We start from the raw sequence: 23,632 nt of genomic DNA on the forward strand, positions 1-23,632 counted from the left end.
AATATTTTGAGTCGAAACATGTTTGTCCTGGTCCTTGACAGCGTAGGTAGATCATGTAGCTGGTGAGGCAGGGTCTGTGGCTTCTGCAGGAGCTCCAGAAGCAGAACTCAGGAAGACAAGAAGGACAAGGTTGAGATCATTGCTACATGCACAGCTTGCTTTCTTTTTTCCAAACTGCCACTGATACATTTTCACCCCAGGAGTTATGCTGCCAAAATGTACCTTTTCAAACAAACCATAGCCCAAGTGTTACCTTCCAAAGAAGCTAACAACTATTTTAAGCCAGTAATCAAGGTTTATCATAGTCCATGCAAAAAGAATTGGGGTGGCTTTTTTAGTTTGTTTGGGGTTTTTTGGTCTGCTTAATTATTTGAGATTTTAAATCCCATACCAATGGATTTTGTGTAAGCTTGTTTTCTTTCACTAGCTCTGGGGGAAATTATTTTATTAGGAAGTCTTCCTTCATGCTAGAAGTTTAGTTCACTTGAAAATTTATTGCTTGCTGAAGTCGCCTAGCACTAGATCTAAGTAGTTGTGAAGGAAACATGCGTTTCATCATTGAGTTCTAAAATTAAATTAGCCTGACTTTTATGTGCCTGTTGTACATAGGCAATGGATGTATAGATTTGCATATATTGAATTGTTTGAAACACCTTTTAAATACTAAGATCTGTGGGTTTTTTCCTTCAGGTTTAAAATATGCAATTCATGATGAATGCTGTTTTGTAAATTAAGTTACTGATTTTGAGGACTTCCATTCAGTTGTTCAAAATCAGATTGACACATTATATTCTTTTCCTATACATCTTAAAAAATATTGAATGGATTCACATTTTATGTTTTATTGACAATATTTTGGAAAAAGATAAATAAGAAGGCTGGAACTCTAGTGATTCTCCTGTCACGTGCTCCTAATATACAGGTATACATGAGAGTGTGTTACACAATTATGAAGGCATATTAAATATAAAAAATAGCTCTAGTGTTTATTTCCTCCCTTCTGTGTTATAATTCCTTACAGGTTTTCTGGATGTTTCGACTTAAGAACATTTGCAGTTGATGCATTCTGCTTTTTCTTTTATTGTACATCTGACTGCCACTAGATGGTGATAGACGTGTGTACAATATTAAGAGCTGTATGTCAATGAAGATTTGAGTTCATTTTCATATGACCCTCAATAACTGACTGGAAAATCAATAGTTACTAAAACGATATAATTTTGATTCTTCTCCTTGAGTGAGAGCATTGCATGGAGCTTTTCATAGCAAAGAAAGATACTGCCTGGCATCCAACACACGTCTTCTTATAGGAACAGGCCTCCCCTGCAGAACTTTTAGTGGGTTTTCAGAAGAGAGCAGCTCTCCTTAAAGCAGTTCTGTGTGAGGACTGTTGCTGCCCTCAAGGTTTTTGGGTTCTGTATCCAGCACCTTGGCTTATTTAATCAAGGAGATAAAGGGCCTGGTTGAAGGTAGGGAGGAAGTGTTTTCCTTTGGAAAAATTATCTTCTAGGAAAGAAACAAAGCACCCTTATAGTCTAGGTCAAGTGGCTCACTGTACGTGTTCTGATCAGTCAAGAGAGGATCATTTAGTCTTAAGGTGCTTTTCTTTCAAGTCAATAAAGAATTCTTGCCTTTGATTGTAACATAACATAAAATTGCTTGCATTTTGGTTTGCTCCCTGCCCTGAAACCACCACCATCACATGAACAAAGCTTCATCAAGTGCAGTTGCTTCAGTACTTTGAAGCTGGTCCTTAGCCTTGAATGTTTCTGTTAGTGCACCTAGGAAGTAATAATGTCAAGCATTAGAAAATGAGGTCTCTGATATCTCTTGTATCCAGTAAATGTTTAAACATCTGTTGCATAGCAGCAGATTACTTTCTTAATGCACCCTGTATATTTAAATATTGTTCAAGCTTCATATTAAAAAGAAACTTTTGGTTTTAGTTGCATGTTTCGTTTGCCTTTATTAAGCATCTTAAAATTATTACTAAGGTCTCCAGATTAACTTTTTCCTTCTAATTGTTGTCAGAGTCAGTTCCAAGCACATATGGTTTTAGTAGAGGTTCATATTCATTGCTCTTCATCTTTCTATATTCAGAGTTTTCAATATAGTATCTAATGAAATAGAACTTAGATTTGTTTTGTGGATGTTTTAAAGAGATCAAGCTTAATACGAAACTTTAACTAAACATTTTATTGCGCTTAATATGTGAAAAATCATACTTCAGTGCGTAGGGGTCTTTTTGTGTGAAGCAGCAAGGTTAGTTCAAAGTAGCTGTCAATGTTTCAGATGTAGATAAACTAAAGAAAATATTTTGGATTTTTTTTTTTAAATTACTGCCTCAGCACAGATGCTATTGGATTTCTTTCCCTCTGTTTAATATCAATTTTCTTATCCTTTTTTAGAATCACCAGATGCTGATATCGCCATGGAGGTAGCTACATCAGAACAGCATGTTTCTGAGGCAATATATGATTGTGTTATTTGTGGACAAAGTGGTCCTTCTACTGAAGACAGACCTACAGGGCTAGTTGTATTATTACAAGCATCCTCAGGTATGAACGTGTGACTTCTTGGACAAGCAGTGTTTCTGCAGCTTTTAGTATGTGTGCTTAAATACTGTTGTGTCTCATGGAGCCTGGAAAGACAAGAATAACCTCTTTTTGTGTGTGTGCGTGGATGATCCTCCATGAGGCATGTGTGTACGTCTAACGGTACTAAGAAAACTTTTAAATGTTTGGCAAAAGAACGAAGAGTTTCATTGTCTCCTAGTTCCCAGTAATATATAATAGACCTGAAGGAAAGTAGATATTGAAAGAAAAAGAATAAAAAAATAGTCATCAGTGTGTCTATATGTATGTATGTATGTTCATGTATGTATATATACATAAAGTGCAAAAGCACAACTTTCAGTGTTCGGTTTCTTTAATATTTTATGTTTAACATCAACAAAGCACATTGTAGTTACAAAACAGAATTTCCTGATTTGTTCTTTTGATTCTTTAGTATATTGTTATCCATTGCATTCTTTATTGCTGATTTTCTTCATACAGTGTTGGGACAATGCCGCAATAGCACTGAGCCAAAGAAACTACCAACTACTGAAGAGGAGCAAATATACCCTTGGGATACCTGTGCAGCACTGCATGACGTGAGGCTTTCAACTTTACAGAGATACTTTAAAGATGTAAGTATTTCATACGAACAGTACTACTACTTAACAAAAAATTGTGTAAAAAGGTAAATAATATTACAACTTAGAGTCCTCCCAGTTTAATTTCTACATTTAGTGAACACATTGCAGTAGTTAGGAAGTGTGTACATTTGACAGGGTCCTTATTTTCAAATATCATCTGGCTTTCCCCTAATTACATTTTTAGCATAGCGTCCAGTATACCTATAGGCTGTATGGTCTATAATATCTGTGCAGATGGTCTCTAGAAGAAGATATTTCACAAGTGTGACTACACAACTGAGATGTGGTTTTGCTGTCTTAAGTATTACTTTCAAAACACCAGTTCTCTTGCAGCCATTCAAAGAACCTGATCAAGGAATTACTCTTAATCAGTTAAAAGTATTTTTGGCAATGTAGAGGAAGTTGAAAGAGTTGTTTCAACCTGTAACAGTTTTCTGAGCCATGACAGAGAAGGGGAGGATGAATGAATGGGAAGGAGGGACCAGCAGAAGACTTCACCCTCTTCTGCTGAATGCTGAACTCTGCACAACAATACTGAAGTTCAGTTTTATAGTAATTGTTATGTTATTACCTGTTTTGCAGTTCTGGTAGCTGTTCCAAACAGACTTTTGCATTGCTTCACAAAACCACGTTAAAGCTTTTCATATTTAATTTTGAGAGGCAGTTCTTGTTGCTTAACAGAACGTGTTCAGTTGTGGACCTCTGTGGAAGTGAGGTGCTGCCTGTGGCTTTCTTTGCTAGTGTATAAAACAGCTGTGTGAGATAATACGTAACTGTTCTCCCCAAGAACCATTTCATGGAAGAATATGTGGTCTGTGAAGCTAAATTAGCTCCTATAGACTAGTCTCAAGTGACATACCAGCTCTTAGACAGGTCTAACATAAAACCAGCATTTAGAAGCTTAAGTATTTGCTTTAAAGAGGAAAAACTGCAGCAATTCTTACTCTGACACGATGGTTAGCTTTCTCAGAATGTATCCATAGATAATTGAAATATGCCAACTGCAACCAAGCTTTTGTAGAGTAGATTAATTTAGAGTAAATTTCATACTTGTTTTGGTACAGTTTTAAAAATTAGGTGATGTTTTCATAAAAGCGCCTTCTACTGAGGTAAATATTACACACTTTATTGATAGAAAGTAAACCTTTTAAAGGTGTAAACAGGAAATTATTTCTGAACTAAAGGGTTTCTTAGTTCACAGAGAATCTGTGGACAAGCTTTTCTTCTTTTTTGATGTTGATGATGTTTGCTTAGTATTTCAAATACTTAATAAATATTTTTTCCTACTGAAATGATAAAGAACATTGAATCAATACTGTAGCTTTATTTTTACATGTTTGCAAACTATAAATGGAAGGGGTTCCAAGCAAAATGTTACTCAAAAACTTGATCTCACTGAAGTGTATCTTTCCCTTCCTGTACATTAACACTACCAACAGATTAGTCTGAAATGCTATGAACAATTGCATCCTCAAAAATTCCAATCCTGACTCAAGCATTAGTTGATTTAGCTATTTTTGCTTTCAAGTTTCCAGGTCACTACTGTGCTAAAAAAATATCTCTGCATGAAAGAACTAATCCTTAAATTTCTTTTGGCATAAAAATGGAAACATCTGTTAGTGTTTTGCGCATCTTGTTCAGCTGAGCTAAGCAATAAGAAGTCCTTTTGTTTGTCAACTGTGTCCTTCCCAGAAAGTGTCCTCCCCTAACAATAGATTTCAGGAGGCAAGAGAATAATTTCACTTAGATGTGAAAATTTTAAGTTATAAAACATTATCTAGCTTATTCTACTAGAAGAAAAAAATAATATTCAAAAACTGCGTCCTATACACAGATTGGGCAAAACAAGCCAATTCTTTCCATAGAGATGCCTTTAGTGCTTTCTTAGCTGAAATTTGGTGCTTGTCAGTCAGGGAGTTCTTGCCTGTTAAAGGAAAAATCACTAAAAGTGATTATTTTTAATATGGAGAGGTAGGACTAAGGATTAGGATATAAAATTTCACATATTAGATTGATAGGACTATTTTCAGAATCACATAGTACTCTGTAACCAGTAACTTTATATAGGTGTGCTCCATCCCAAGCCTGTGGCTTGCTTTGGAAGCTTGGAACTCAAGAGTAATAGAGTAAAGCCTTTCTGCAAAGACTTTGAGGTTTGTTTTTCTTCTTTTGCAACTGCTACCGAGTAGCCTCATTTAAATACGTGGAATAAATATTACTTTTCCTGAATGAAGTATCTGTCCTGTAGGACTTATCCAGGTGTATCATATGACCTTAGTAATAGTACAGTCTGCTAAATCATTTGGGAGCCAGCAGGCAAGAAAGTTACTCTAGTTCTATGGCCTGAGAGGGCCATAGCACATTTTGAATGTCAGGTTGAGGCAAAGTAAATAGGAGCATGTCTTGTAGCTAGAATTTGGATTTTTGTTTTGATTTCCTGCTCAGATGCAGGAGCGGGGGGGAATTCCTTAGGGAATGCATCGCTCAGAGTTGGTTATGCATAGTACTCTAATTTTGCATCATACATTAAGACCATTTTAGGGTGTGTCTGCACTAAAAATTGTTTTCCAATTGGTAGCCATAAATCTTATTCTGTTCTTTAAATGTGTAACCAGAATGTACATTTCAATCTATGTATGAAATTATTTCTTTGAGAAATGGAGATTTAATAATTAGAATTACTATAGCTAGGTGTTCTGCAAGAGAATTTTCTAGAATTCCTCATCATAAGTTTGCCAGTGGTGACACTTTTTTCAGTTTGTTATTTTCTGAGAACTAGTGGTGAGGTAGATTTATTGTTGACATGTGGGCTCCAAGTGCAGTCTTTGAATATGGCCAATGTTTTCAAAAAATCATAGTGTAAAACTCAATTCACTAAGCAATGATTTGCTCTCTCTTTCTTTTATGGTATGTTATATACAATACTGTTCAACAACTCATTAAAAACCCTAAGTGCTGCACTGAATTTTAATAACAGATTGGGGTTTAATTATATAACTGTGATCTTGTTATTTTGGTTATGTACAAAACTGGATTAAATGTTTTGGAGCACTATACTGCCCTTGTACATGGGGTAACTTGCGCTGTTGGAACAGATGGTAGCGTTAGAGCTGTCTTCATGCTGTAATAAGGAGGTTCTTTAAAGAAGTCATTATCTGAAGTGACAAGAACTGCAGAGGTTTAACTTAAGTGCCTGGCTTTTTGTTGGAAAGAGTAACCTAATGGCAGCCACTTAAGTTATCATAAGTAAATACTGTGGTGCTGGACTCGGCAGTGTTAATGGTTGGACTTGATGATCTTAAAGCTCTTTTCCCACCTAAATGATTCTGTGATTTTGTAAAATAAAACTTGTCTTTATTTTTACAGCATGTGTCTTTTAATTAGATAGCATACAAATAAAAAAATATCCTAAAATATGTTGTGGTAAATACCTTTATAACTACATATATTGTTGTTCTTTTTTTCCTGTTGTTTTTGCTTTGTTTTAGAGTTCCTGCCTGCAGGCAGTGTCAATAGGCTGGGAAGGAGGCGTTTATGTACAAACTTGTGGTCACACTTTACACATAGATTGTCACAAATCTTACATGGAATCTTTACGGGTAAGTAAAACTAGAGATAGTCTTTTTCATGTGTATCTGAGCTATTCTTAGTAAAATCAATTGGCTTTGTGCTGTTCCATTCAGAGAAAGATTTGGTTTACGTGAATGGACAAGATGTTTTTATCATGTTTCAAGAACTGTAGATAGCAAATCTCTTAATTACACCTTGACATTATTAACAAAAGTATTTTGTTTCCAGTTATTCTGATATATCAGAAAAAATACTTGACTAAATTAACCGTGTTGTTAAAAAATTAAATGACTGTGTTTTGGCTTTTCTTTTCTGGTGTTGCCTGTTTCATGTAAAGCATTTTTTATGCGTTTCATTTCTGTTTGCTGTTTAACATGTGTTAGAAATTACAGAGGAATAGAAGAAAAAATGAGAAGGGAATTTTACTAATATAAACTCTTGCTTTTGGTTAATTCTTAATATGAAAATTCAGATATAAACAGATTTTTATCTCTAGTTATTCTAGTTATGGTATATGTTATGTATTTACATGCAGTTTAGAGAAATGAATTAAAACAATTTAACTCTTGTGAATTATGGCCTTTTTTTTTCACCTTGGAAAAGACTATTGGGAAATTACTGCTATATATGGTTTTAAAATGCAGTTCATTAGTCAGCCCTCAGAAATTGTTGGCTAGAAAAGACATTCATTTATTTTCACATGGTTTCAGTAAAACAGGGCAGTATTCCATTGACGTGTCTGGCCTCCTCTACCCCTCTCAACCTATTGAAGCCCAATTGCAGATCTTCTGAAGAGTGTTACCACAAGCTCAGCAGTGGTAGAAGTCATCAGATTTTGAGCAATCATTTACTTCTGGATTATTTAGTGTAACAAAATAAAGACTAAATGATGACTTCTTGTTGCATATGAAAAGGATTTTTTTTTATTCAAGATTTCTTTGTGGTATTTCTTCAGTTATAGTTTTTCATCAGTTCTGTTGACTTGTTTCCATTTTGAGAAAAACTGTGCTCAACGCTTTGTACTTTTAATAACTGCATTGGTCATACTGTGAAACTTACTTCTAGAGAAATGGGAAGCTGTGCCACCTTTATTGGATTCCATCATGGAATTGTTCTTTTCCATATACCTGTAAAGATGCTTTCGGGATAATTGTGTCATCAAGATAATGAATTAAAATCTGGGCTTTCATGGTAGACTCTCATTTTGCAGGTTTTTGAACAAGTAATCTTTTGCATCATATAGACACTGAAGTCCCTTTTCTGGTGGATTCTCACTGAAACTCAAAATAAACTGTAATTCCATCTCATTGTATTCCTGAAGATCTCTAGATTATTTAAGCGAACTTTTGATCTTAGCATGTATTACTACTACCTAAATGAGTACATAATAATTTTGATTATTCCTAGCATTCTTAATATTGAAATAATTTATACAGACTTGTATTCATCTGGAGAAAACATTTATTTTTACATAATACAATCAGAGATCAACATCCAGAAAGGTGTGTAAAAGTAGGCTCACCAGAATGCCTCAGAGTTCTGGGCTGGTTGCTTGAAGTTTAAATTATAGTCACTATTAACTTTGCAGTTCTCTTCTCTCGGGAGTGAGAAACCATTGAGGCAATTCACAAAGCCGAAGCAAGGTTGCTTGCCAAGAACAGGAGTGCTTGGGAGATGTCCCCGCTTCCCAAACACGTACTTCTGTGTCCATTTTTTGATCCTTCATGATAAAGAAGAAATAATCAGGGTTTTTATGATGTCCTCCAATGGCTACCTGATTAGGTCTTTCAGCCTGTACTATTTCAGTGAAATATCTTCAAATGTTTTTCATTACTGAAAACAAAATTGCCTTTCTATAAATTAAAAGATCTTATCAAAAAAGTCTCAAGCTTTATGGGAAATCCTAGAAAGAGACAACATGTGAAATGTTCAAAATACTCCATTGAAGCATTTCTAGTTTATTATGGGGATACTGTTGACAGTGAAGAGTACTTAAAAATTAGGAAAACTAGTTGAACTGGAGGGTTGTAAGACAGTCTGTAGTAGTTAAGACCTTTTTCACTAAAATGAGAAGCCATTCCAATTATTCTTTCTTTACAGTTGTTTGGTTTTAGCCTTAGTTCTTTAGCTATACACCTGAAACATCAAACTAAAAACTACAATCTTTTCAGCTACATCTTCTTTATTTTCTTTTAGAATGACCAGGTCCTCCAGGGGTTTTCGGTGGACAAAGGAGAATTTACCTGTCCCCTCTGTAGGCAGTTTGCTAACAGTGTTCTTCCTTGTTATCCTGGAAACAACGTGGAAAGAAGCCTTTGGCAAAGTCATAGTAACAAGTGTATGCAAGACCTTGTACAAGAGGTGGAAGATCTTCAAGAACAGCTGGGAACTTTCCCAGTAAGCATCAGTGTAAGGCAGAAAGATCCTTGTTAATTTGCCTCTACCTTTCAGTTTTTACATTATGTTGCATTTGTGGCCTGTTAAAAACTCGACAACCTGGGAAACTTCATTTTCTTCTGATATGGAAGATAGCATACTTTTTTTTTTTTTTAAATCAAGAAATTGTAAATATTTACAGCACTTACTGCATTGCCTACTAAAACAATTAAAAAGCTATGAAAAAATGTAATTAGTACCTTTTTTATGGGGTAGATTTTCACTTCTCTCCCTAGTAATTTGTATAGAATTGAGTCATGTAATGTGAAATTCATTTATCACTTCTTTACAATGTAAAAGCACCAATATCTTTGTAACTGGAAGCTATTTAGAGAATGTCTATTAAGAACATTTTAAGGTATGGATTATTTGTTCTACAGAAAGAACGGTTTGCAGATGCTCATGTATTACAAAGCTTCATGAGGTCTTTCTGAATGGTAGAGTTAATTCTATTACAATCTGGTAGCCTTTGAGTCTTGATGGAGATACTTTGTTGTTTTCATATACTTGTGCAATGCAAATATACTTTAAAATAATGCAGTGAGATTCTTCAATTCAGGAGACAAAACAGTGATGTTTACATATTCAGAACAACTTTCAGAATATTATAACGCTTCTGTGAGACAGAATATGGCTTTTAGTGCATATTTTTTTATAACCTGCAAATTTGTTTTTATAAATATGAAAGTGCTACACTTTGCAATCAGCTATTGCATTTCTTCAGGTAAAATTAATCTTCTTTTGTGTCTTTGTTCATAGTCTGAAACCAATCTCAGTAAAGAAATGGAATCTGTAATGAAGGATATAAAAAGTACCACACAGAAGAAGTATACAGATTATAGTAAGAGTCCTGGATCACCTGACAATGATTTTCTATTCATGTATTCGGTAGCCAGGTGGGTATGTTTTCCTTTTGTGTTTCTCACTAATGGTATTACTCTTCAGAGAGTTTTCTTCTTTAAAAAAAAAATTAAAAATATTCCTTCCTTTTCAAAATGTACTCTTTGAGTAGTTAGTATGTCAGGGTTACATTTTCTGATTTTTCATGTGCAGGCGGATTTTCATGTGCAAGGTGGAAGGATGCGCCTCTCAGTTCATTTTTACTGTGTGCAGCAGTGGTGGAAAACCCGGAGAACATTTTGTCTTCTACTTGTATAGTTTTCTTCTTTATTCAAGGTTTTGCTTTCCATATATCAAAATTTTGTTTAATTTCTTTTTCTACTTTATTTTCCCAAACTGTCGAATCTTCTCTACTACTATGTAGCAGAATTAGAGTATTTCTATATCACTGCTATACTGGTGTTTTTTAAATCACAGGGTGGTTTTAATTTCTCCATCAGACATCAGTTTTATTTACTTAAATTGGGATCGCAGAAGGAGCCTCGTCTACATCGGCAACCAGGAATGTGAATAGGGCTTGTAAAAAAGTGTCAGAACTACCAGCATTTTCTCTGTGCTGTTTGATTCCAGCTTTTGATTCCAGCTTTTGATTCCAGCTTGTCACAGACACCATCTCCAAGAAAATCAGATGTCACTGGTAGCAGAGAAAAGAAATTACAAGCAAGTTCTCTAGCACTTAGTGGGAGAGCTAACCCCTGCCTCTTTTCCTAGCAAGAGAGGCGCTCAGGGTCTGTCCTGATTTGCACGCACAGCTGGAAGACCAGCTCCATGGCTACCTCCCTATTTCCCTACAGTCTTACCTTGTTAAATTTATGCCCTTCTCATATGCATCCCTCCTTGTCTTTGCTGACGTGTATGAAATTAGTATAGTGTGTCAATCACAACTCATGTGTGCTTCCCTTTAATTCTAATGGCTCCACATTCATAGCATTGATGACTCTCATTTGTGGCAGTATCTTGGAGGACTGTTTCTGCATTGGGTAGCAATAGTTCTCCTAGCTTCTTTGGCTGTGTAAACAAAGCTTTTGGTTTTGCTGTCCACTATGTATAGACTGATATAAGAACCTTGTGTTCTTTCCTTCCAATTTGTGTCGCAGTATCTGGGTTTTTTCATATACGTGTTGTTTTTGTAAAGTGAAGTAGAAAAAATTGTGATGATTAACTTTAATTCCTTTGTCCCAATAGAAAGAGGAGATCTGTCCAAATGTGTTCACTTTCTGGAAAGGGCATTGTATTTTTACTTCCACCTGCTCTGATCTGACAGGAATTCTGAGAAATATGCAGTCACCCTGCCCACCCCCAATATGTTCCTTTAGTGAAAGCCCACAAGAAGGGGGGCAGTAGGGCCGTTTTTTAATCAGGAGTCTGTACAGCTGAGCAAAATCCATCTTCTCAGTCTTTTTTTCTGTGAGTGACGAAGATAAAGCCAGTGTTCTACAAAATGTGTTGCTCCAATGAATGACACAAAGATTTCTAGATAGAAAAAGCAGTCACTCGTATCGATTTTCTTTCTTCGTCTCTTTGCTGCATGTTGAGGGTGCTGAGATAGCAAAGGATGCTTTCAGAGACCACTCTGTGTTTCACTCTTGTATTGGATTCCCCAGGTTTTTCTTCACTGATGAGAAAATAGGCACAGAGAGCTCTGCGTTTCTTCAGTAGAGGGCAGAAGGTTCTCAGATCCTCAAGGTAGAAGGGAGATTGAATAAGTGAGGAGATACACTAGTCTCTTTCAAAAATGATTTGAGGCCATGCGTGTTGTAGAACATCCTATAAAGGAGAAGTGTTCAGTTTCACAGAAGATGCTTTCTCTACTGTGCACGTCAATGCCAAAGTTTAGGTATGTCTTGAAAGAGATGTCTTAGAGGAGAAGGCTAATATTTACATTTCCAAGAAGGCTGAACTGTAAGCCCTTTGAGGAGCTGGGGGCAATGAAAAAGCATGGGAGGTGAGAGTTACTATGATATGTTTGATGGAGCGTATGTTTCCCGAGATCTCCCTCCTTACATTCCATATAGCAAAAAGTACTATATAACACCTCATACATATCAAGAAGAATTTTTTTCAGAATCGTCTTTGAGGTTTGTTTTGTAAACTAGTATGTATTTCTGGGTGAAAGGGAAATTTAAAATTCTAAATCTAGAAAGTTTTTCTTAGATATTCAGGTAGTGGTTTTGATTTAAATCTTAATTGTCTTGGTTTTAATGAAAGGCTGCCATTAACTTTGTTCTACAAATTGGTTATCAGGAGATTCGTAGAAATAAAACACACTGGTTTCCTTTATATTCCCATGATGAACTAGCACATGCTAATCTACAGTTGCTATTTTGTCCCTGCTTGAAATGTCCCTATGAAATCCCTGTCCCCGCTTCCTTGCTGGTGGATTTTAGAAGTTCAGTGAGCACTGCAAATCGCCTGAAGAGTGGAAAATTCCCCTGTCACACAGATGCCCTTATCAGCAGCAACCAGATGGAGCTCTGAGCAGGCACATTATCAATGTTAAATTGCCTTTTCTGAGTAGAGAGGATTAAAGCATTCCTTCAGAAACGGGTGGCATAAGCTGCAAACTTAGGGATAGTAATATTCTGAAATGTTACTATTTTAAAAACATATGAAAGTATCTTAACAAACACTGCTTATCAAAAATGTATTATTCTTTCAAGCTGATGGAGCTGAAACTCTTAAAAAATAATTTGTTTTGAATAAAATGGTCATCCTGTAACTTTTTCTTAAGTGTGTGTGGGTGTGTGTTTTAGCTTAGATATATGATGTGCCTAAAATTCTAGAATAGATTTTATTATCTATTTAGTTGCATTATATGGAACCTAAAATTGTTTGATTTTTAGTTAAAGGTCAACTAGCTCAGTGTTTAGACTGAGCTTTGCAATTTAGATTAAATTAGCAAAATAACGTTTCAGAGTAATAGAATTATATTCCTTTATTTTAATTAAAGGAATGTATGTTGACTTATTAAAACAAACTCTTAGAGAATGTAATGTAAATTGTTTGCACCAAGTCTTGGGGGTAAAAGATAATGCAGTACTGAAACATCCAATTCCAAAATTAAACAAAGCTATCGAATTTGGCTTAAATTGGTGCCCAAGTATCAGACTACAATAATACTAAGAAAGAAAGCTTCAATGTGACATGCAGAGATTTGGTGACATGACTCCTGTTTCATACTAATGAGCTACAGCGAATAACAATGTTTCATTCAGAATTAACCTCCAAGGCTTTTATTAACTAACTTATCTAAAAAGGTCAGTGCTTACATTATAATTTAGACTGTTTTCATACTTAGTTACTTGACGGCATATCCATTGTACTGACTGTTTGTTTAAAGCAAAACAAAAACCCTGCCTTTAATAGACATATCTGATGGATTGAAATTTAGCCAATCTGTATATTTTCTTTTTAGATTTGCACATAAAGTCCTTTATTATCAAGGAGTTGTGTGTGCATACAGAAAAAAGCCTCAGAATTAAAATTTATTTATTCTTCATTCACAACTATAGCAGCTGTTTTAATATAGTACTTGCTAATCAAACCACTTAAAATCACATATGGCAATATCTTGATAAAGTTTGCTTTATTCTGAGTCATATTTTGGCAGTATTTCACACTAAAGATTAGTACTCTTTTATTTAGTGTACTCTGGGAGTTTGTGGTGACTCTTTTGTGCCCTTAGAAGCTTGAATAATACTGTTTCATTCAACACTATTTTGTTTTTCTTGCAGAACAAACTTGGAACTTGAGCTGGTCCATCGAGGAGGTAACTTATGTTCAGGAGGTGCAAGCACAGCTGGGAAAAGATCGTGTTTAAGTAAGTTTTATGTAATGAAGTGCAATATAAATTACTAGAATATTGAATAAAGCTGTCTAACACTTTCTAGATTTTGTCAACTTCTTTTCTTTTAAAAATCTTTTTTTTCCCTGTCCTAATGAGTCTTTTGTGTTTTGTTGCATTTTGAGAAATCTGAAATCTAATTTGCACAAATTATTCATTAGAGCTGTTAATGTGTCGTGAGTATAATCTATTTAGGAATCAATTGTCCATGTAATATTTCCCATTTTTATGGGTAGAACTAGAAGTATTTTTAAGGTAAAGCAGGAAAGCTTTGTTTCACCCTGGCTGTTACTCGTAATAGTAAAGAAATTTGTTTCTCTGAGTGCTAATGTAGCTCATGACTAGGTCTTATACTTAGAAATCTGCAACTACCATTTCCCTAGTTCTTCCTCTGATAGAGTTTTTCAAATTTTATTTGGTAGAAACTCGATCTTCATTGTTCTTAAACCTTTGTTATTTGGCAAATAAAGCACTTCTGGTTGACAGAAGTGATTTTTTTCTTAACATCTTAATGTTTTAATATCTACTGGAATATAAACTGTTAAGAATGGACTTTTTTATTTTTTTGTCAGCAAAAATTGAAAAGCCTTCCAGAATGCTACTAATGCTTGTTTAAATCAAGCTTATGCAGCAGTAGGAGCAAATTTGGTAGCAAAAATGTCAGAAAACTTGGGCCCACTTCTGCCTTTTGGTACATGATTTGTGGGTGATGCTTTCCTCATCATTTGAGATGATGAGCCACCAAAGAAATCCCATCACATGCCATGCTGTCCATGTCCTCTCTAGGATAAGAGCTTCCTATTACTGCCAGGAAATGGAATTTAATTGATTTCATTCACGTGTTTTGGTTTGTGAAAAGCAGTTTTAAACCCTACTGCACATTGTCTCCTCCCACCATCATTACCTCCCTTTCCCAGCAGGGCAAAGTAATCAAAAATGCAAGTGTTACAAGAACATTGATAGACCACTGTTTTAAAATTTGAGGCATTTAATAGAGTCAAGGCTCTACAGATAATGTCTTCTTGGATTACAACATATTTTTAACTGTATACCCGCCTAGTAAGATGAACGCTTTCTCTCTGAATTTTAGCAAGTTGCTGGATGTGTTACCTATTTCACAGGCGTGTTATTTGGAAGACCGCGATGAGCAGCTTAGGGCAGAGATTTCAGCTTAAAATTGAAAAGCTTTTGAAATATTTAAAGTGAAAAAATTTATAATGATGTTAAACATAATGTGAGTGTACCCCTGTTTTCACATGGTTTTACTAGTCATATGAGATCTTTATAAGTCTTGACATTTTAAATTTTAGAAGAATGTACATGGGGAAAGTGGCCTTTCTGTAAGGTCATATGTTTATCTTATTGATAGTTTTTCAAAGTCAGGGGATTTCAGCTTCTCTATATGACTTTTTAAAGATAAGAGAGGAGTGAAATACACTCATTACATCTTAAAACACTGTGAAATATTTGATGTCATATCAGTATCAAATTCATGCTGCATGTACCTGTTTAAAAGCCTAACATATATATAAAAAGGGTAATGGTTTTTCTCATGGAGCTTTATCACCAGCTGATGTCAGTAAGTGCTGGAAGATTATGATTTTCAGAGAATGGTTGAACCACCAGGATGCTGAGCAGCTTCCTCCATGTACATCTCTATAGCTCCATTGTTTCTATTTGAACTTTGTCAGTTGACACCAAGGGAAGAACTACCTTAAAGTTGATTTTATTAGTTTGGATTTTTTAAAGAAAAAAGGAAAATACTCCACCAAGCTGAGGCCTGGTAGCTGACACTAAGTGGTTTGCATAATACAGTATTTAATTTTTTTCTTGTACTTACCACACCATCCCTTCAACCTCATCTTGCACAAATAAGGGCTCTTCCGTACTTAGGACCTGATTTAAAAGGTAGCACAGCTTTTGTTGACAGCCAGGGAGAAGGCCAGTCAGGATTTCAAATATGTATTTGTCAAATCTTGAAATGCATAGATAATACTGTAATCATTGAAGAACATTTGAGAACTACAAAATTGGAAGTCATACGTGGGGAGTATCTCCACTGGAGAATTGTCTTCTACTAGATTTTTACTTCAGCGGGACAAGACAAACTTGAGTCCTGTTTAAATTCATATATCATACTTAACTATTTTTCCAGCACTTCTACTATTTTGCCATTAACTCTGTATATCTCAGAAAATGAACAACGAATGTTGTCTGTTCATCAGAATAGATTACTGGAACAAACTAAACTCATAGAAAGTTTCAATCAACTATTCAATCAAACTATTGCTTTTAAAAATACGTGTTAGTTTACAACTATTGCTTTTAAAAATAAGTATTAGTTTACAAAATTTAAAATGTTTAAGAAACACATCACTTTTTGGTAGCAGCAAATCCTCTGTTAAACTGTGTATTTGTTCTCTATATAAAAAATAAAATTGCCCAGTAAGGAAAACTCTGTTTTAAAGCCTTGTCCTCAAAATTGCATTTATATTTAGTGAGAAGAATTTTTTTTCCTCATGGTGTGATTTGGCTGTTTTTATTTACTTGCACACAAGGGCTTAATCTGAAATTATTAGAGTATTTCCTATAATTGAAAAATGTGTTGATGATGTTTTTTTTTTTTTAAATGTGGTAACATTTCTTAATATTTTTTCTTTTCTACTTAATACGTCACATTTTGTTTGTTTACTGTAGTATTTTTCTGTTCTTCCTTAAACTGCTGCGTAATTTTGCTTGAGTGGGATGCACATGGAAATAGTGCTTTTTCCTTTAGCAGTTGCATGATTTTAAGGATTCAAGTGCATATTTCTGAAGGGGTAGGGACAGCATTTAGACACAATGCACCTGCTTTTTCCACACTTTTGGGAGAATGGTAAATTTTCTTACTAAATCAGTCGTGTTGGTATTTTTAGTATCTGTCTTGCACTTCAGAAAAATAGAAGGTGGCCTTGAAAGCTTTCAGGTGAAAGGTGCTATAAATATGAACGTGTTGTTACTTTGAACAGGATGGAGACATAAATGTCATCAATTCATTGGTTGAAACATTCACATGCCCTTTATGTTCTGTGTTGGTACTTATTTTGTAAAATTGTTACGTAGCAAACCACTTATATTTAATCTTGCATTAAAATAGACTCATTTTTAATATAAGGTAATGGGGTTCTCCTGGAACAGACCTGTATGCTACTTACATTTAGTATTATTATATTGGACATTAGGCTAAATATGACTAGTAGGAGCAGAATCACTTTTCCATATATAGCAGGGTTTGTTTTCACTAAACCGTTACAGAATTATATGAGTTTTCTTCATTCCCTGTTCCATATTGGCACATTTAGAGATAAAAAATTGCAGTTCTTTAGGTACCCATTCCATAATATATTTTATTATTTTTCCATACTCATTTTTCCAAGAGGTAATCCTGTTTTTAAAACTTCATTTTAAATATACCTTCAACTTCTTCGTTGTCTTATGCAGTGAGGAAAGAAAGATTTTTAAAAATCCATGCCCTATCTGGAACTTGAGTACTGTTTTGTTACAGTCTTGCTTCTACAGTATTGAGACTGCCCTTGTTTTTCAAACGTCATTCATGTCAGGTCCAGCAGAAGTAATCTAAAATGTAACCCGGGTTTGTTCTTCTTATGTGTGAGATAATGAGGTGTCTCTCTTGTGATTAAGCATACCACTCTCTATTACTCTTGTAACAACTGTAAAGTTTGGTGATTAGACATTGCAGAAAGCAGACTATGTTGTCCCAGGTGAGCTGTTACAGCAGCCAGCGTCAGGGAAGATGGTGGGAACAAATAGGTCAAGAGCTGCTTTAGTAGATTGCATCATGAGGGCAGCTGCTCTTGGGAAGTAAAATTAAGAATGATTAATGTAGCTGTTAGTGTCAGTGATTGAGTCTATGCGAGAAGAATGAGGAAGAAAGTCTGGCTGTAAAATTGCCATTTTAAAGTTGGAAGTTTTGTGTGTGTGTTTGCGTGAGTGTGTGTTACTAAAGAGTATGCAACCAAAAAATGCAAATAGAGTCTTATTTACTTACTACTTAAAAATCAAGGCCTATTTGAAGGGCCCTGTTACAGTTTTAGAGTCTATGGCATTGAAATTTCAGTTTAGGGCATAATTATGGTATATAACAATTGTACAGGTCTTATTTCCCTGTTTTATAGTTTGAGATCTGTGTGTTGCTTTTTGTTTTCATTATTTTAAATTTATAGAACAGCTTCACAACACAACGCTGAAGAGTTTGACTTCTGTATCTCTAACTTGAGTATACATGGGTGAACATAGTGCAATAGTGGGTGAACAATTCCATAAAGTTTAAGTTATCTATAAATGAATTTATAGTCTTGTCCTTTCTTCCCTTTAACTTTTTAAAAGTTGTTCTTTCTAGCTGCTTTCTTCCCTTTTTTGCCTTTGTAATAAGGACAGGATTAAGGGTTTTTTTGGGGGAAGGATTAAATATTCCATCACCTTGTCCTCTGGCTTCAGTTTCCCTGCGTAGGAGCTCTTTATCCATATGCTTCTCGCAGATAGCAGAGTGTGGCATTTCAGCATCAACTGCATTAATTGGAAAGAATATTAGTTTACAAGTGGACAATAAAAAACTATTTTAAACTTGTGTAAGCTACCCTTAAATGAAATATCCAGCATCTTCATAACTTCTGTGATGGTTCTAACCATTGAGAAACTGTATTGTTCCACCATTGTGTTTTTTGGGGTTTTTTTTAAAGTTCATTTAAAGCCTGTGTCTTGCATTTGTAGATGTCTTGGTGTCTTCTGTCTTGATTATGATGTTAGTATCAGTTTAATCAGTGCTTTTAGTGGTTTTGTGGATGGAAAGTCATCTTGACATGAAGCACTTTTGAAGCTCTTGTTCTTCATTATCAAATTTTTCAACCACATCTCCATTTTATCAATTATAGACAGTGATGCTTGGAACCACCAAGTATGGTTCATTCCTGTAGGAAGGAAAACAGGTTTTTTATGAATTGCTGAATTTCAACTATCTTTTTCCTGTAATCTGTCAATGTGTATATGGTTGCAAAGATTCCTACTCACCTCTCTGCAGCCACTAAAAATAAAAGGAATGAAAGTAGTTTTCTGAAATGCTTTCTGCTTTGGTACAATGGGTTTCTATGGTTGATAGGTTTGGTTTGGGCTTTTTGGTCTGGCTTTGTGGTGTTTTGTTTTGGTGCCTATCCATTCATGCTAACTTTGAAAAAGCAGTTTTTCTCACCAACAGATCATCCTAACTATTTCCTAAAAAGCTTGGTATGCCATTCATACTTAGCATGGGAGAGGCAAAGATAGATACCATTAGAATTCTATTGTTAAAGTTGATTTCATACACTGGCAGGTTTGGTGTTGAGGATAATTAACTGTTTCATCAGCAATTAAAGCTTAAGATTTTTAAAGACTGGTCATGACTTAATGCCTTAATAGGCTTTTCCTGACCTTCACATTTTTTTTTCTTCACTGATTCAAATCTCCTGGATCAGTGATGGATGGGAAGATGCTGTCAGCAGGTCTTTACAGCTGCTGTTGCTAAGTGGACTATATAAATCTTTGCAAGGAGAAAAAATACTTCAATCTCCTTATTAACAATCAAGTCCCATCTGGTTGTATCAAGTGGTTTTAGTTATAATCTACATTCTTCTTCATAGTCCCAGCAAACTTTGGGAGAAGAAGGGCATAATGTCTCTAGTCTGGTAAGATTTTCACACAGCAGCTGAAGCAAGGATGTTTTCAGTTCCACTTGGTGGTGAACTGCTGTGTCACTGTGTTCTGTGATCTTTTGACATTGTAAATATGAATACAAATTTAAAGAATGAAGGGAAGACTGGATCAAAACAGCAAAGTAGAGGTTTTCATGACAGCAGTATGTGTTATTTACGGCCTTCTAAAACATAAATATGAGAGAGACTGGGGAATAAATGCATGATCTAGACTTTTCAAGCAATAAAAGGCACCTAATTCCTCAGTTGTCTTTGTCATTATTATTACAGTGCATTGCTATGTGCTGTGGAAGTGGAATTTAAAACAGAAAAAATCCTCTCAACTTTGGTAATTTGAGAGTTCACTTTACAGTCAATAGACCAAAAAAAGAAAGAAGTAAAAAAGGCAGCAAAACTTGTGTAGAAATTTGGGATCACTTTGGCAAAGACCAAACCAAGATTATTAGTGGGAGCAAAACTTACATCTGCATGTAACTTCCTGAGTCACTCATTTTTGTCAGTTCAGCACAGCATTTTTCTAAGTTCTACCGTTCATCTATCAAATCCCTATCTGATCATCTGTCTGAGTTTAGTCTTCTTTTGTGCTGTGCCTACCACAGTAGATGTGAAAAGAGCTTTGAAATCACCTTCATAGGCTCCTGCTCGATGCATTTTGGCACAGCAGAATATTTTTAAGAGCTTTGTCAACATCTGTAAAGTCAGTATGCTTTAATACTAAAAATAATAAAAGAATGCAACTACAGGTGCTAGTGCAGGCAGCGTGGTTATGTGGACAAAATACTCATTATCTTTGTTTTTTCTGAGGAGCAGCATTAGAGCGCTTGCTCTAATAGCTCCAGTCTCATTGCGAAGACGGGGTCTTATCCTTTGAGCTGCTCTTCTGGAAGTACCGATTCCAGCTGAGTTTATTGCTCCTCTCACAACAGAATAACCCTGAGAAGCAGAGCTGGTATAGGAAGAGTTGAAAAGAATGTACCAAGAACAGCAGTGTATGGAACAATAGGTTTATTTTTGTAATTTTTAGAAATAGAATTAAGAAGGCTAATGTGAATCAAAGTTAAAGCTAATGTGTAACTGCTAATATAGATGATTTTATTAAGTGCTTTATATAAGCTTTACATGTATTCTGTGAAAACAAAGACCGTCTAAATAAGGTGGGAGAATTGAGACAGCGCTGCTTCAATGTAGGTAATATTTGAATCGTACAAATGGGTTTTGAACCCAGTTATAATCTTGCCCACTAAAATGTCTACATCTTGGAATACTGCCAAGCCACTGATGACTTGCAGCAATAAATTATATTGTACATTCAAATTTTGTGATTTTTATATTTATTCGATTTAACTGGATGCAGCCTCTCTCAAATATTAAGGAGTTATTAGGAAAAAGGGCCACATTCAAGTTCTTTTCACTCCTTACTTCTCATGATTTGTTATCTATAAACCTCGTATTTCATTGTGACTTCGTAATTATCATTCCCTAATTTTGTTGCTGCTATGCTTTCTAAAATTAATATTCTTCTACGAAAATTTGTTAAGAATGTTATTTTGGAGACTCTGAGCTACACCCAGATCCTGTCTTTCCCACTTAAAAAGGTGGGAGAGAAGTGGCCATAGGATCCACTGTGAGCAGTGAATACCCAGTGCGTTTATGGCCTTTCTTCACAAAAGTAGGCAAGGTGGTTGTTGTGTTATATTAATGTTTTGCTACTAAGAAAAAAAATAGGTGTATTTTAAAGCTTCTAAATAGTGTATTAAAAAGTGGAAAGTTATTCTGTAGTTTTACCTTTCCTTTTCGGAATGATGCAGTCACAGGAATATAGAGGGGAGAGAACCTCTGGCAGAAAATGTAACAAAAATAACCTCATATTCATTTGGCACAAGGCAGATTTCTCCCAGTCCATCGAGCATAAGGATGTGGTAAAACACCAAGCACTTTGTGCACAAAGAAGTTCTAGATCTTGCTGTTTTCCTTGTCTTTCTCCAGTACTCTGTAATCATAGTAAATTGGAGCTAAGCAGTTGGAGTCACAAACAGAAAAATGTTTGTGAAGAAATAAACCTTTGTACCTTCCTTTGGCTAGGCCTTAGCTTTTGCTAATTGTTAGAAATCTTCTCAGAAATGTGAATATGGACACAGTAGACAGACAGTAGACACTTTTGCCCGTAGGGAAGGTGTGTGCCATCGGGCCATGCCTGTGGTGGTGTTCCCTTAGGGGTCGTTGTTAGTCCTCGGCTGCCCTGGGGCTGGAGACCAGCAGGGCACTGCTGCGTTGCCCTAGAGGTGTCTTCATATTTTTAAGTCAATTCATAAAAAAAGGTCATTGTAACCATATCTTATTACCTACTTCCTTCTTTTACATTTATGTGCTGAAGACGCTTTCTTGTAAAGGAGCAACAGCTGCCTTAATCAAAACCAAAAAATACTGTCTTATAGGACTGCTACACTGCATGTTTCTGAACAGATTCAGTCGATGCCAGAATGTATCTTGATTCCATAAATGTTACACGCTTGGAGATGACAAGTAAATTCTCCAGTGGTAGAGCGTGATGCTTGCCTGCTTAATTTCATATTAGTGAAAGCTCAGGAAAATAGCTATTAAAGGAACAGAAGGTTAATTAATTATGCTAAGCATTTATCTTTTTTGCATATCCATTTCTGTTTGAGGCAAGGAGCAGTTCAGAAAAAAAAAAATTAATTTCCTTTTAGCAGTGGAGAGGCAAGAGGGAAGGAATGGATACTTTCATGGGTTTCATTCCAAACAAAACCATACTGGTTCTTTTGTTATTTTGATGAAATATCAGTATATTTTCAGGGTTTTGAAGTTTGTCACCAAAGCAATTTTTTTGCTAGAATCTCTTGCCAGGAGAAAAGATAACTTATTTTGTCCTCATTGACTGTTTTTATTCAGAAAGCAGGTGACAGCAATCAATTCCAATGCCATCTACATCTCCAATTATTTTACAAACCCCAGGAGCTAATTACAGCCTCAGGCTCTGGCAGTCAGCTGACTTCATCATGCGACTTTTTTGGCCATTGCGTACCTCTGAGTAATTGTCTATTTATGGAAAATAAATTAATAGCTGCTATTTCTACTTAAAAAAGAGGACCCGTGAGTGAGTGTGTAGGTTGAGCAAGTGGGTTGTGGAGAGAAGGGAGAGAGATTAACAGAGTAGGAGGCAAAGGGATCGATTGAAAGAATAAAAGGGGGAGGGGGGAAGGAAGGAGATGGCAAGATACTAACGGAAAAAGTTAAAATGAAAGGGAGGAAGGAAGCATAATCACAGAAAACTGAAGAGGAGGAGCAAACATGGCAGCAAATAGCAAGATACAGTGTGACAGGAGGAAAAAAATGAGCAAAATCATGGGAAATAGTATTTTAAAATATGATTTCAGTATAAACCTATGAAGATAAAAAAAGATGCATTTTTTTTTTCCAAACTCTTAACTGTATTATAAAAGCGGAGATAGAAGTGAAGTCTGAGTGTTATTGTACATACCTTTCTGAAAATGCTGTCAACATATAGGTAGTGCCTGCCTTCTTGGCTTGCTTAAGGGGAGAAGGATTAGATGTTATCTTTCTTTGTGTTGATCATATGATTCATAGAGAAATGAAACGTGTACATCTTAATATATGATACCGCAGTAATATGCATGAATAATGAACTAAGCATTCTTTGTTCAGAAGATCCCAGAAGTGTTTTGCGAATTATATTTTTAACACAGTGGGGAGGTACAGAGGGTTTCAGTTGGTGAATATCAGCAAACTCTGCCTGCAGGTTGTATAGACAAATCTCTGCAGTTATAAAGACCGTTGCTACTTTAGTGTCATTGTGGTGCGGTCAGAAGGTTGGGGTTTTTTCTCCTCCAAAAGTTACCTACAAAATAACCTTATGAAGGCAGAAAGAATAAGAACCTTTTACGGATAAAGAGCTGCAGT

The 23,632-nt window shown here is 35.4% G+C and overlaps 1 protein-coding gene across 6 annotated transcripts in view; it reads left to right on the forward strand.

Annotated features, from left to right (window-relative positions):
* UBR3 (ubiquitin protein ligase E3 component n-recognin 3 (putative)) overlaps nt 1-23,632 on the forward strand; it is a 99,680-nt gene that overhangs the window by 49,112 nt on the left and 26,936 nt on the right. For 4 of the 6 annotated variants that reach the window (XM_014954167.1, XM_014954169.1, XM_014954170.1 and 1 more), the window contains 6 exons: nt 2,409-2,558; nt 3,057-3,190; nt 6,688-6,798; nt 8,966-9,178; nt 9,965-10,101; nt 13,840-13,925. In XM_014954167.1, coding sequence (XP_014809653.1) covers nt 2,409-2,558; nt 3,057-3,190; nt 6,688-6,798; nt 8,966-9,178; nt 9,965-10,101; nt 13,840-13,925 — 831 coding nt within the window. The remainder of the gene's footprint in view (nt 1-2,408; nt 2,559-3,056; nt 3,191-6,687; nt 6,799-8,965; nt 9,179-9,964; nt 10,102-13,839; nt 13,926-23,632) is intronic. The other 2 variants (XM_014954168.1, XM_014954171.1) reach the window with 1 other exon arrangement.

The sequence above is a fragment of the Calidris pugnax genome, unplaced genomic scaffold, assembly GCF_001431845.1.
Source record: "Calidris pugnax isolate Ruff unplaced genomic scaffold, ASM143184v1 scaffold103, whole genome shotgun sequence".
In the NCBI taxonomy this organism is placed as follows: Eukaryota; Metazoa; Chordata; class Aves; order Charadriiformes; family Scolopacidae; genus Calidris; species Calidris pugnax.